The sequence below is a fragment of the Myotis daubentonii genome, chromosome 1, assembly GCF_963259705.1.
Source record: "Myotis daubentonii chromosome 1, mMyoDau2.1, whole genome shotgun sequence".
Lineage (NCBI taxonomy): Eukaryota > Metazoa > Chordata > Mammalia > Chiroptera > Vespertilionidae > Myotis > Myotis daubentonii.
This window is the reverse complement of record NC_081840.1, coordinates 42,682,278-42,696,775: the sequence shown is the minus strand read 5'-3', so window position 1 is coordinate 42,696,775 and position 14,498 is coordinate 42,682,278. Positions and strand designations below refer to the sequence as shown.

General features: G+C 56.6%; 1 protein-coding gene across 1 annotated transcript in view; it reads right to left on the bottom strand.

The window, feature by feature from the left end:
• Nucleotides 1-14,498, bottom strand: part of ITGA11 (integrin subunit alpha 11) — a 121,063-nt gene that overhangs the window by 33,965 nt on the left and 72,600 nt on the right. Inside the window, exons 8-12 of the mRNA XM_059697119.1 lie at nt 13,029-13,173; nt 12,354-12,519; nt 10,719-10,789; nt 3,153-3,297; nt 1,069-1,217 (exon numbers count right to left, since the gene is read on the bottom strand). Of these exons, the coding sequence (XP_059553102.1) occupies nt 1,069-1,217; nt 3,153-3,297; nt 10,719-10,789; nt 12,354-12,519; nt 13,029-13,173 (676 nt within the window). The remainder of the gene's footprint in view (nt 1-1,068; nt 1,218-3,152; nt 3,298-10,718; nt 10,790-12,353; nt 12,520-13,028; nt 13,174-14,498) is intronic.

Below are 14,498 nucleotides of genomic sequence, written 5' to 3'. Positions count from 1 at the left end.
CATGCTTTTGTTCTGGCCCTCCGGTCCAGTTTAAGAACCCATTGTGGCCCTCGAGTCAAAAAGTTTGCCCACCCCTGGGTTAGACCCAGTGGGGAGCTTGTCTTCAAGGTGACAGGCCAAGGGCAGTCGTAGACGATGCGGGAGACAGGGCTGTTCCCAGGCTCTGTAGAGCTGGGCCAGTAAGACCTGGACAGGGCCCAGCCTAAGGCCCAGGATGCCATGGATGCTGGATCTGGCTAGTCAGGAGGGGCCGAGGCCTGGTTTTGGGGTTGGGGGTTAGGAGGTGGCACAATGCAAGAGCCCCACCGAGAGTCCTGGCTTCTGAACTTGACCAGTCATGAACCCACTCTATAGCCATGGAAAAGCGGTGTTGCTTCCCAGGACCACAGGCTTCCTCAGCTGTTGAAATGACCTGGATCAGAACCCTGTGTTCTGGTCTTTTCACCGCCAGTGACTGTTGTCATAGCTTTCCGTCTGCACTCATGACCGTCCAACATGAGACTCTCTGCAGCACGGTCTGGTTGCCCACCACATCCCAGGCCGGGCAGTGGATTGGCCGCCATACCGTTCTGCATTGCTAACATTCCAGGGAAAGGAAAGAAGCTGGCGTCTCGGCGAACCCATGGGGCCTCGAGTGGTGGGTGCACAATGCCTCCCACTCCTGGCGGCGTGAAGGTGGCTTGAGGAACATGCCTGCCCCTCAGGACACCTAGGGACCCTGGCAGCCCAGGCTGGGAAGCACAGTCAGATGCTGCTTCTAGCCATGAACTCCAAACATGACCAGGAAGAAGCTGGCAGTCGGGGCAGAGGTTCATGAAATGCAGGCAAGCAAGTGCTCAGCTTCTCGCTGCAGCGGGGACCAGGGCCTGGCTTTCTGGGGATGGAACCGTTCGCTCCCAGGCTGGTGGGAAGGAGATAGATGTCCCCCAACCAGGAAAGATGTGTGTGGGTCTGGGGACCGTCCTACTGAGAGGGAAGAGATGAGGTCCAGAGACCCCTCCAGCCCAGCTTTCCCCATTGGTCTGGCCCCCTCTGTTCCTCCCTCCCCGGAAAACTCGCCCTTGTTACCTGCTCGCCCCGCAGGGCCTGGTGGATGGTGAGACTCCGGTTGTTGTGCATGGTGAACAGGATGGCTTTCCCGGTGTGGTTGAACCGGGGGGCTCCAGCCACGTACACCCGCCCCTGCCTGGAGGACACGACCGATGTGACTGTGTACCCTGCCACAGGAGGAAACAGGCTGGTCTCTGGCCCACATGCTTGGCAAGTCTTGCCAGTGCCCCACGAATGGCTCAGCTGTACGGAGGACAGGCCGGTGCAGGAAGTGCATTCAGGGCCAGCTGGGCAGATGCCATAACCCAGGGCAGTCATTCCCAGGCCTGCACCCACCCCTGCCGGAGGGAGTACAGGAAGCCAGGCAGGGCCACCACAGGTGTAGCTGACCTGGAATGAGCACATCCCCTCCTTCACCGGCAGCAGGAGGGAGACGGGTGAGCCCAGGCCACGTTTCATTTTATATTAGGCAGGCTTGGTTTTTGATCCGCACTAACTGTTTATCGGGGACCAAACGGTGCCCTCTCCATTCCCATAAATCCTTGCCAAGTGGCTCATGAAAACCAATGCTGTCTGCGTAGATGTAAAGACCTCAGGGATTCTTGTAGCCCCGAAGCTTTGCAGACTCAAAGGAGGGAGCGCCCAGACTCGCAGGCACACATACGCCACGCAATATGGAGGAAATGGAAGCCCAGAGCTCTTTGGGAAGACGCCGATCTGTGTTCTCAGGATGGCGTTGCCTGATCACTGTGACTCTCGAGGTGCCCACTCAGCACCCAGAAGGTGACTGTGCAGCAACTTCAGGCAGCTCTCCGGAAAGCGTGCAAAGCCGAGTTCCACTCTCTGCCAGACGATTCTGGGCCCTGGATCCCGGTTTCAGGTGGGCGTCAGGCCTGTTGGCAGTTCCTGGGCTCTTTCTGGGAATGGATGTCTCCTGCCATGTGTGCATGTGTGCGTGTATGCGTGCATGTGTGCGTTTGTGTGTGTGCATGTGTGCGTGCATGTGTGCATGTGTGTGTGTGCGTGTGTGCATGTGTGTGACACTGTCATCTGGTTCCTAGCAGATGGTTCCAGAGAGGCTACAGGATGCACAGAGGAGCTGACTCAGTGGCTAGGAGTGTGGGAGCAGCAGGCCGTCTACTCTGGCTTCAGACTCAACTTTTCTGACCCCTGGAGGTGTATCCTGGGAAATGGGGCTTGAAAGGTCAGTCGGGCCTGGACGCCGCGTGGGGTAGCTACCGTGGCTGTGCACTTAGCACAACCAGAGATGCCTGTATGAGGGCGGGGTGGGGCTAGCCTGTGGTGCGGAGCAGAGATTTCTTCTGAGCTGAGCCCTCAGTGGCACGGCTGGAAATGTTTTCAACTGGCCCTGGGCCTTAGGCCGTCCAAGTGGGGGATGGTGGTGGTGGGAGGGGCCTGGGGGCTGCATGTCCTGAGGGCAGGCGTGGGCTGACCGGCAAAGCTCCAAGCAGCACTGAGAATTTCCTGCTCCCATCAGTCTGCTGGCTGGGGCTTCGGTTCCCATGTGGCTCCTTGGCCAGCAGGCAGGGCCACCCTGAAAGCTGAACCACTCTCCCAAAGGCCTGCCCAGAGGGCTTGGCTGGCAGCCATAGAGCTTCCCCGTGGAGGCGGGGAGCCCGGCCTTCCAGTCCCCCCCCCCCCCCCCCCCGTCTCCCCACTCCCTTGGGGCACGTAGGGAGGAATCTTCCAGAGGCCCAGACCCTGCCCTCACTGGCCGAGCCCCAGAGGGAGGCACTCGCTCAGGATCCCACCCAAATGGTGACTGTGGTTAAGACCGGGGTTTCATGAGGGTCCGTCAGCCTGGCTCTGCCCCCCAGGATCTCCTGGGAGGAGGAGGAGCATTAGAAACATCCACTGGAGCACATTTCAGGGGCAGGTGCATGGCTTGTCATTTATTCTACCTACTTACTTGTCGGGCAGGGTGCTGGCGTGGTGGGCGCCAGGCTGAAGAGGTGATGGCCCCGACCCCTGCTTGAATCAGCAGAATGCTCACAGAGGGGCCCCTCGGGTCATGGGTGGGCGGTGTGGCTCCCCGGGCCCCTGCTTGCCCACTGCCCAGCAGCGGCCCCAGTGGCTCTCACCCAGATATGCGCCGTGGTTCTTGAGCTCCTCGGGGAACTCCTTCAGGTAGGACTCTCGGAGGGGGATGACCTTCCCGCCACTGGTCTCCTTGAGCACAGCTCCGTTCCAGTCATAGGCACCAACGGCTCCCAGCAGAACCCCGTCCTGACAGCGGGGAGGGACACACATCAGCTCTGGGCCCCAGGCGGCCCTCCCTGGGAAGCCACACCAGGCCCTGCACCATGAAGCATCCGCCAGCCACCCGGGGCGCCTTCTCCTGGGTTCACTGTTTAACAGCCCAACTTTGTAGCCAGGATCCTTGGCTTTTGAATGACCTTCAAAAGGTCATTCAGGACCTTCTCGCCCCAATCCATCCTTAGAGCAAAATGGGTCAAACTAATCTTAAGGAGGGGAGCTTAGGAGAGAAGGAATGTTCTAGAAAGAAACTCCAAACCCAGGACCAAACCTCCATTACTCTTTGGGCTTCAGAACCCTTCCAGGAAGCCTTTTGTCACTATTCCTTCTCTCTGACACTCCTTCAAGCTGTCCCTGCACTTGGCCTCCGTCCACATTCCTCTGTAGTCTCTGAGTTGCTTCCCTGTGTGTAAATCCTGCTTCATTTTTTTTTTAAAAAATATATTTTATTGATTTTTTGCAGAGAGGAAGGGAGAGAGATAGAGAGTTAGAAACATTGATGAGAGAGAAACATCAATCAGCTGCCTCCTGCACATCTCCCACTGGGGATTGTGCCTGCAACCCAGGTACATGCCCTTGACCGGAATCGAACCTGGGACCTTTCAGTCCACAGGCCGACGCTCTATCCACTGAGCCAAACCGGTTTTTGGCTCTGCTTCATTTTTTAAGTAAAAATTCACTGTGTTTACTTTGTGCCAGACACCTCATGGAGCTCAAAGACCGTAAATGAATATACAAATAAATGTAATAGTTGCAAACCGTGATAAATGTGAAGAGGGATGTAGTAAACGCCACAGTGAGGTTTAATTTAGATTGAGACGGGGTCGGCAAAAGCATTTTTGAATGTGATGCTTATCCAGACACTTGGAGGGGGTGGGGACAACTTGTGCAAAGGCCCTGCGGCTGGAGAGGGTTTAGAGCCTTTGGTTTCAAGGAACTGAAAACTGGGTCTGGAATGCTGAGGGAGAGGGGCAGTGTGGTCCAAGATGAGGCTGGACAGATGAGCCAAGGCCACATCCATGACAACCCTCTCCCTTCCTCTCTGAAATCAATAAAAATATATATATATTTTAAAAAAGAAGCATTGGGCCCGGATCGTCCATAGGGCTGAGGCTGAGAATTCCTGGCCTTGTGGTTAGAGCATGAGCTCTGGGGACAGACCTGTCACCTCCAAAGCTTCTAGCTGTGTAACCTCTCAATTTTCTCTCTCTTTCTGAGCCTCAGGTTCCTCGGCTGTTTTGTTGTAAGAACTAGTGTTTTAAATTCTTAGCAGGTGCTTGGCAGCTAATAAGGACGGGGTACATAAGCAGCTGTTCTCATTCATTAATTCACCCACAAAGCACTTCCGGGGGCAGGAGTCAAAGCATCAGATCTCACAGTCAAGCTGGTGCACTGGATGAACCTTCACATCAGCTCGTGAGCAGTGCTCTCACGGAGGAAGGGACAGCCTGTGTTGGGGCCCAGCCGAGGGAGGGGGTGGGTGTACATTGGAGTTAGGAAAGGACTTTAAGAAAAACTTACTTGATCAATGATTACGTAAGTCTCAAAATTGCAACGTCCTTCCCAAGCCTCAAGATTCAATTCTACAAATATTTTTCAGACTGAAAACTGGGTCTGGAATCTATTCAAAGACGAAGGTTCAGACAGGTTCAATGATTTGTCTGAGGCTGCACGGCCAGGCAGTGATGGAATGAGAATGCCAGGTGCCGGCGATTCTTCCTGGCACTGGAGAGGCAGGACTGTGGAGGCAGGTGGCGGTGGTCAGCGGTGGTCCTGGGCGCTGGCGTGCAGGGAGACCGCCTCTGGGTGCTGTCCCCCCCCCCCCAGGTGCTCCCACGGCTCCCCAGTGCCCGTGTGTCCACCATCAGAGTGACTCTAGAGGGGGCCGGGCTCTATTCGCAGGAGCCCCTTCTAAGGGGCTATATCATTCAGAGGGTGGATTGTGCTTTAACTAGTTGCTTGGATTCTGGCATGAAACTTGTTTTCAATAAACTCAAAGTGAAGCCTGAGGAAGGATGAGTGCCAGGCGTTTAGAGGGGGTTGGGCGGGAAAGACCCAGAAACAGGCCCTCAACCTTTCTGTGGAGAGGAGCCCCTCACGGTGCGTGCTGCTTGAAGCCGTGGCCAGGGCAGGGAGGAGGGGCTGCGGAGGGCAAGGGGCACCCTGCCCTTGCTCATTCAAGATCAGCGGGTTGGCGCCTCTGCTCAGGGTTTCTGGGAACGAGGCTCAGGAGTGGGGTGCTGGGACCAGGGCACAGCCCAAGGACAAACGGTGGGGCTTAGCAGGACCTTAGCAAACCGGAAATGATTCCTGCCACCAGGAGCCACCTTGTAAGCAGTCTGGAGTAAGCATGCGGCAGACCTTGGCTACCATGTCCTGGCCTCACGGGAGGAGCGGGGGAAGTTGGGGGGGGGGGGGGGCGGCGAAGAAGGGGGGTGGACAGACAGCCCTGACGGACAGCCCTGACGGAGAGCCCTAGCTGGCGGGTGGAAGAGTCTACCCCATCGTTAAGGCATATGGGCGCTCGGGAGGGGCTCACAGCTTCGAGGTCATTTCACCATGATGGGCTGGTTTCTTTCACTTTGGACTGAACCAGATACGCAAACCTAGTTAAAGTGCAAACCCCCTTCAAATAATAACAGCTTTAAGGCGTCAACAGCTGAGAACCTTAGATACAGGCAATGACCTTCGCTCTCCAGTCCACAACCCAGGAGGGGAGGCCACAGGCTGAGGAGGCAGGGGGGTGTCTGATCGTCATGTGTAGGTCACAGGAAAAAATGATCTCTTCTTATCCTGGGGTTTTTGTAGACAGACCCACCCTAATAAAACTGCTTCCTTCTGTAAACATTGGTGCGGAGGGGGATTATGGACTCAGTGTGGGATGCTTACTGTGAAATTCCTCTGCTGCGTCCTCCCAGCAGCTCCATCCATCACCAAAGGGCGTCAATTATTTATGGTTCTCTTCCTTCCTCCACACTTTTCCCTTGTGGCCCACGGGGATTATAGACTCTGAGAGTCGATGCCGCCTTGCGGGGTAGGCTCCCTTCTGCAAGCTTTCTGAAAGCCTTCTTGATTACCAGCTTGACAGGGAGTTCACTACCTCAGTAGCCAGCCAGCAGTCACAGAAGCCATCGCAGCCATTAGTGACCTTCGCATGTATTTCCAAGTGCTAATGAAAGCGTTGGCTTCAAAATCCGTTCTAGAATTTGAGCAGGGGCCGTAACGTCCAGGATACCCTCTTTATCCTTTTTGCAAATCAAGACTAGAGCTCTTGGGTCGGCTCCAGCTCTCCGTTTCCCTCAGGGGCTCTGATCTTTGGCCATCAGCGTGGGATGCAATTGCTGTGGTCTGGAGACCGGAGTTCTGTAGGTGGCCAGGGATGTTCTGGGGTCTCCTCTCCCGTGCTGGGCTCTGGTCCCTCCTTCCTAACTCAAAGCTTGGTTTCCTTGTTGACAGATGGCAGCAGACCAACGAGCTGCTGGGCCTTTCCTCTGCCCTTGAGAACATTCTACCGCCCCCTCCCCCAGGACCAGAGACCTCTCCTCTGACGTAGTGAACAGGCTCAGGCAGCTGAAGCTCCTTCCACCCCTTTGCAGGAAGTAGCTGTCTGAGGCTGTCCCGGTGGAGCACTTCTGGGGGAGAGGAAGCCTGGGGCTTGCCTAGGAGATGGACTCCCTTGGGCTCAGGACTTGCTCTGGGCAAAGCTGAAAGGCTGGACCCACCTGCCCCTGGTCCCCAGAGAGATCTGACTGACCCTGAGAGCTGCGAGCTGGACTCCAGGGACAGGCTGGCTGCGGCCAATTACGACGGCATCAATGGTTGGCGCTGAAAAATCTCTGTGTCTAATAGTAACCCAGTGGCAGGTCGCAGCACCAAACAGTCTACCATCATTGCACCATTCCTTTGGATTTGGAAGTTTGTATTTGTTTTATTTTTAATTATTAAGGAGTCTCAGATTCAAATGTAATCATCTTTCTTTTAAAGTCTATCACATAAAAATTCCAGCTCCGTGTCACTTGAAAAATAGACTGGGGGTGACGGAAGAACTGGGGTCTGCATTTGCAGGATGGGGAGAGGCAGCCTGGTCCCTCCAGCTGGGCGTGTAGGAGCAGCTGCACAGGGCAGTGCACGGCCTTGACCTCAATTACAAGCTGGAGCTCTGAGCTCCTGGTCCCCCCCGGCAGCTGGGGAACCTGTCGGTCCACAAGGACTCACCTTGCTCCGCACACTGAGCTGCGTGGGCCATTTTCAGGGCTCAGCGCAAGCGTCCTCCAATACAGGAAGTTTATCTTAATTTCCCTTTTCTTTAGGCTCCCGATTTCTGGATGTACAGAAATCACAGTATGAGAAGCAGGAGACTGAACTGAATTTCTTCCCAATTAGACCTCGAGCTGCTGTCAGCTGAAATGTTACCTTAATCTTCATCTATTTATATGCCCCCAGTTCCTGGGACAGAGCCTGGCATCCAGGAGGTGCTCAAGAAATGATTATGGAATGAACGAAGGACACAAGGGACAGTCCCTCTCTCTCACTGTCCCCAACATCAGGGCTGGCGCCTGGTGTGTGCACAGATTTCCCCTCTGTTCTCTGCTCACTGCCCACGGCTGCAGGGATCCTCGTCCTCAGGGGTCTGCCCAAGTGCCAGCCCCTCCCCAGATCCCTCCCTGACGGCCTCTCCCCCGCCTGGGCCTTTCCTTCCATAAGGCCCCGATCACACGCTGCTTGGTTAGCATTAGACGTGTACATGTGGTTCCCCCAACGAGCAGGGGGTGTTCACAGGGCTCCATGGATGGGGGCCTCCGGAAGTTGTACAGTTTTTCCAGGAGAAATCTATCGTTGCTTTTATCCTGCTCTCAAAGCGGAGGAATGCTGGCCTGGATTGCTTGAACGTTGACGGACTTCTGGTGCCAAGAGGAAATCCTAGTCCCTTCTGGTACCTTAGTCACATTTGACAAATGTTTGTTGGATTTAATTAAATTGGATTTTCTGTTCCATTTTCTAATCAGCCCTGAGCCCAGGGTCAGGAGACAGGGCTAGTCCTGACCAGCACATGACGGGCGGCCTGACCTGCTTGAGGGAGGCTCTCTTCTCTCCTGGTGCTGGCTCCTCCCCTCGGACTGCGGGCCTCTCCCCTCGGACTGCGGGCTCCTCCCCTCGGACTGCGGGCTCCTCCCCTCGGACTGCGGGCCTCTCCCCTCGGACTGCGAGCTCCTCCCCTCGGACTGCGGGCCTCTCCCCTCGGACTGCAGGCTCCTTGAGGGCAGGGCTCTCGCTCTGCACCTCGTGGGATCCAGCGCGGGACCCAGCACAGGGGCGGCTGTGGAACGATGTGCTGAGGTCACCACCTAACAAGGGGCAGCCATTACCACCAGCCGACTTGGCAGGACTGTCTCCGAGCATGAATGGGGCACAGGAATTTCCAATCCCTGGAAAAACGTGAAGTGCTCTGCACATAACTTGACTGTTAGGATTTTGGGACACGGACAGCTTGCTGTATCCAGGTGGGCGTGGCGTTTGCTGTCCAGATGCTGCTCAGGAAAAGCTGAGCGCGAGGTGCGGTCCGCCCATCTGCCTGCTGCGTGGTGCACAGGCCCCCTCCCCTCCAATGAGCCCCTCACATTCCACACTCTCTCTCACAGCAGCGGCTCGGTGGGGGAGAGAGCACGAGATGAGTATTTCTCTCACGAGAGCACTTCAGCAGGCCACGCGACCATTCTGTGATGGGGTTTCTGTAGCTGGAAACTGGGAACAAGGAATCCTGCCCTAACCCCCTCCCCCAACACCCCCCCCGTCCCCCCCCCCCCCCCCCGACACCTGAGACACCTGCCTGTTCAGAGCACGCCCACGAGGGTTGGTGCTGATACCACACATCCAGGCTTTCCCCACGGGCCCTCCCTGCACGCGGTACTCCCAGGCGGGCTCATACACAAGCAGCTTATAAAGTGTTTTCTCTGGTATCGGTCCCTCTGGCCCTCTGGCAATCCTGTGAGGTCGCAGCCCCGGCTTGTGAATCAGAACCAGGTGAGTGCAGAGGGTGAGGGGCAGCCTGAGACTCAGCGTGCGATGCAGAGCTCCAGACACGACACGCTGTGTGCGACACCAGGGGCCCACCTGGGGCCTGTCATCTGATGCTGAGTTTGCGCCGAAAAGGGGCCCATGTGGGCGCCGCCAGAGCACGTCGGACACCTCTGGACACCCTCCAACATCGCCACCGGGCTGCGCACCTACACGCACAGGCCCCCTCCCCTGCACGCACAGGCCCCCTCCCCTGCACGCACAGGCCCCCCTCCCCTGCACGCACAGGCCCCCCTCCCCTGCACGCACAGGCCCCCTCCCCTGCACGCACAGGCCCCCTCCCCTGCACGCACAGGCCCCCCTCCCCTGCACGCACAGGCCCCCTCCCCTGCACGCACAGGCCCTCTCCCCTGCACGCACAGGCCCCCCTCCCCTGCACGCACAGGCCCCCTCCCCTGCACAGGCCCCCTCCCCTGCACGCACAGGCCCCCCTCCCCTGCACGCAAGGCCCCCTCCCCTGCACACACAGGCCCCCCTCCCCTGCACGCACAGGCCCCCCTCCCCTGCACGCACAGGCCCCCTCCCCTGCACGCACAGGCCCTCTCCCCTGCACGCACAGGCCCCCCTCCCCTGCACGCACAGGCCCCCTCCCCTGCACGCACAGGCCCCCCTCCCCTGCACGCACAGGCCCCCCTCCCCTGCACGCACAGGCCCCCTCCCCTGCACAGGCCCCCTCCCCTGCACGCACAGGCCTCCTCCCCTGCACGCACAGGCCCCCCTCCCCTGCACGCACAGGCCCCCCCACCCGCCCCCCCCTGCACGCACAGGCCTCCTCGGCCACATGCGGGCCCTGTGAGAGCATGTGCAAGTGGTTTGCCGTGTTGGCCTAATGCAGTGATGGCGAACCTCTGACACCTCTGACACGTGAACTCATTTTTTTGGTTGATTTTTCTTTGTTAAATGGCATTTAAATATATATAATAAATATCAAAAATGTCAGTCTTTGTTTTACTATGGTTGCAAATATCAAAAAATTTCTGTATGTGACATGGCACCAGAGTTAAGTTAGGGTTTTTCAAAATGCTGACACGCTGAGCTCAAAAGGTTCGCCATCACTGGCCTAGTGTGTGCACAAGGCTCTGTGGACTACATGGGACCGCGGGTCCTGAAGGAAATGTCCCCGTCGGCACTCTGCACGGGGAGGGAGCGACAGCTCACTGTAAGTTGTACACCTTGACTTCCCTCTTCCAACCACAGAACACGGGAGGCAGAGCGACTCCAAGAACAAGAGAAAAGGGGACAGAGACAGCCCAGGAAGGCGGGGCGACGGCCCGGAGCCCTGCGTGTGTGGCAGGCTGGCTGTGAACGGTCCGTACCTCCACCACGTGAGAGGAGAAGCCCGTCTGTGACATCTCCAGCCCGAAGGACGTTTCGTTCTTGTTGGTGCCTAAGACAGGGACAGAGGGAGGTCAGTTCCACGCCCGATGGCTTAGTGCCCACACAGCTGCAGCGTCATCCACAGCACGGCTTCCCAGGGAGCACCCGGGAGGTGAGGGCCCTGGGGCTAAGCCCCGCCTTGTCTGCCCAGCGGCAGGCACCTGCCAGGGAGGCACCTGCCAGGGAGGCACGAGCACTTCCAGGGGTCGTGCGGGGTTATTATTAGTGGCCTACTCCCTGCTGGAAAGCGCCTGGGACAACATATTACAGGGCACGTCTACCAGAAGGCTGTCAACATGGGGGAAAGATCAAGGGAAGTGCATGGAAAGAAATCGTATTGGGCAAGAAATGGAATTTCCTACTTTGCTCATTCCGCTCGTTCACCATGGTCGCTTCCAGCTGCCCCTGGATGACTCCCAGACACCAGCTAGGCCCTCGGAGGAGATGCCACCGCCGCAGATTTGCACAAGAAACCTCGTGCGCGTGCTGCAAGGCCCTCCCCCGGGGGCCCTTCCAAACTCGCCATCAGGGCCAATGCTCTTGTTGCCCGAGGGGGCCATTTTGAGGAGAAATACAGTGACTTGGATGTTTAAGTTCTAGTGTGAGTGTCAACACACAGGTTCATACTTTCTATTTATCCTCATTCAGGAGGACTGTCTTTTGTCTCCTTTTGTGTGCCTGTAGCTGGTCGTTTCCCGTGCTCTGCAGACTGCTCAGGCCTGGGGACGCTGCTTTCTAGCTTTGACCTTCCTCCTACATGGCAAGCCCAGTGTGGAAAGGGCCCTCTGCCCCAGTATATGGTGCAAATAGAAGGCCAGTCCCACTGGAGTGTAAGTCATAGGGAGGCACCTGAAGGAGCCCTGCGGAAAGTGCGGTGGCAGCCTGGCCGGTGTGGCTCAGTGGTTGAGCATCGACCTATGAACCAGGAGGTCACGGTTCGATTCCTGGTCAGGGCACATGCCTGGGTTTCGGGCTCGATCCCCAGGGTGGGGCGTGCAGGAGGCAGCTGATCCATGATTCTCTCTCCTTATTGATGTTTCTATCTCTCTCTCCCTTCCTCTCTGAAATCAATAAAAACATATTAAAAGCAAGAAAAGAAAATGCTGTGGTGGCCTGGGAGGCGGGGTTAGTGTTTTAGGCTCCGGAGCCAGTCCAGCTGGGTTCAAACTAAGGTTGCCAGAGAAAATACAGGACACTCAGCTATTGAATTTCAGGCAACCAACGAATCATTTTTTTTTTTAGTATAAACCTGCCACAAATATTGTATTTTATATTTGCTGAATCTGGCGACTCTCAGTCAAGCCGCAGCCCCTTCTCAAGCTGTGGTGCTTTAGCAAGTCACTCAGCTCCTCTGCGCTCCAGTTTCCTCAGTGGTCGAGGAGGAGGCGACCAGCAAAACCACCTCCCTGGGCTGTTGGGAAAGTGCACGGCCTGTGTCCAGCACAGTAACAGTCCATTGATGGCACTGACTGTGAAGGGAGGACCATTTCACTCTGTGTGGGTGGGCTTCACTCTGGGGTCTTCACCTGCTGTGACCCCCGGAACCTGTGCCCCTCTCTGTCTGAATGGCTCACCTTCCAAGCTGAAGATCCTGTCCCCCAGGGCATCGACGATGTCCTTCAGGGCCGCCTCATCCGTCACGTTGAAGAAGTGCTTGTCATCAGGGTCACTGGCGATGTATTTGATTTCATTTAGGAAAGTCTCTGGGTTGATCCCCCTGCGGTTGTAGTAGCCCAGGACCTGCCAGGGAACAAGGCAGGGCAACAAGCCAGGACATAGCACAGACTTAACACACACCCGCGGAGGGCCCCAGGGAGGGCCCAAGTGGTCCCCCAAACCCCATTTGCATTTAAAATGTTACTTATGTACTTTTGTAATCTTTAAATTATGTCCCCTCTCCCCTTTCATGGCCCCCCTCCACCCAGGCCTTCACCACCCTATTGTCTGTCTAGAAGGGCCAGAGACAGCCCTGTTCTAAGATCGGGTTCTCGGGGTCGGGAGGCCAGAGAGTTTCTAGTTTTCTGAGGCTTCAGCACCTCATGAGGACAGGCCTAGGCAGAGCAAAGGGAGATGTGCAACTTGCTCTTTAGAAGGTGAAGCAAGGAGGGCCCATCTGAGGGCCCGGACAGCTTGCTCACTGCCCAGAAAGTGCCCCCTTGGGGTCCCCGGGGTTTGGTGGTGAAGCCTCTGTGAGCCAGCTGGCAGCCTGTGGGCAGGGGCAGGGGCAAGACAGGCGGGACAGGACTCACGGCCACAGCGTATCTGGTCACGTTGTCCCTCTCGCTTTGCTGGATCACCTTCTCCAGGTCCGGGCTGTCGTGGGACTCCCCATCCGTGATGACAATCATCACCTTCTTGGCCCCTTTCCTTCCTCCCTTCTGGAAAGCTTCTGAACTGAAACCCGAGCACAGGGGGGTTGGAGGTCACAAGAGGGACACTGGGATGGGGCAGCCCCTGGTGGTCCCCCAGAGGGGCAGCCCCAGAAACCAGGGCCAACTCCCACCCCCCTCCTTATCTCCAGCAACCCAGAAGGTTTTGAGACCTCGAACCACAGAAAAGCAGGGTTGAGATGCCCAGGCCACTGCTTGTCTTTAAAAAGTGACTTTGAAAAGCCCCTGTAGGGTCCTGACCATGCTGTTTTGGGCAGGCAGATGGGGTGGGCTTGGGAGGGGAGTTCAGGTTCAGATGGAGACCCTTTGAGGCCTTAAGTTGGTGGTTCAAAACCCTAGCTGCACATTAGAGTCACCTGGGGAGTTAAAACAAAAGTGATGCCTAAGCCCTACCCAGCTCTTGAAGTCAGAATCTCGGGCGCGGCCTGGGCACCTGTCTTTTTCGAAGTTCTCATGAGCACCGGCATGGAGACCCACTGCCCCGAGCGAGTCCTGCACAGGTGCCGTGTCTGAGTAACTTAACGCCCAAACGACTCTAATACACAAAATCCCTGCAGTGAAGCCGACCAGGTTCTCATTTCTCCCATGAGGACAACTTCGATTCTATTTTGGGAACTATTTTTTTTTCAATATATTTTATTGATTTTTTACAGAGAGGAAGAGAGAGAGATAGAGAGTCAGAAACATCGATGAGAGAGAAACATCGATCAGCTGCCTCCTGCACATCCCCCACTGGGAAAGTGCCCGCAACCCAGGTACATGCCCCTGACCGGGATCGAACCCGGGACCCTTCAGTCCGCAGGCCGACGCTCTATCCACCGAGCCAAACCGGTTTCGGCTATTTTGGGAACTATTAAATATCAACTTCTACGACAAATATTCCTGCTTCTCGCTTTTTATTTTGTTTTCAGTGCCGGGATCAGGCACGTGGCCAGCCTGTTGGGCAATCCAGCCAGGCGGTGGGTGGGGTGGGGGCTGGCACACCCACCCCTCGGTGCTGCGGAAAGACTCCTGCAGCTGGAAACGAGTCTAGGAAGCATGGAAAATTGGCTCCTGAGCCATCACTGGCTCTCGGTGCCTCTGTGGCCAACCCTCCTTCAGACTGTGAGGCTCTGAGAAGGGCAGACATGGTCTGGCCTGAGAGGCTGGCCCAGCAGGTAGAATTTGCCAATAGGATCTAAAAATAAACGTTACCCTGCAATGATTGCTTGTGGATCTGACCCACAGGTTTAAGCTCCACAAGGCTAGGTGAAAGCCGGTCTCCGGCTTTGGTTACCAAAAGTATCTCTTGCTACACAGCAAGCGGATGAGCTGATGTGGGTGATTTAG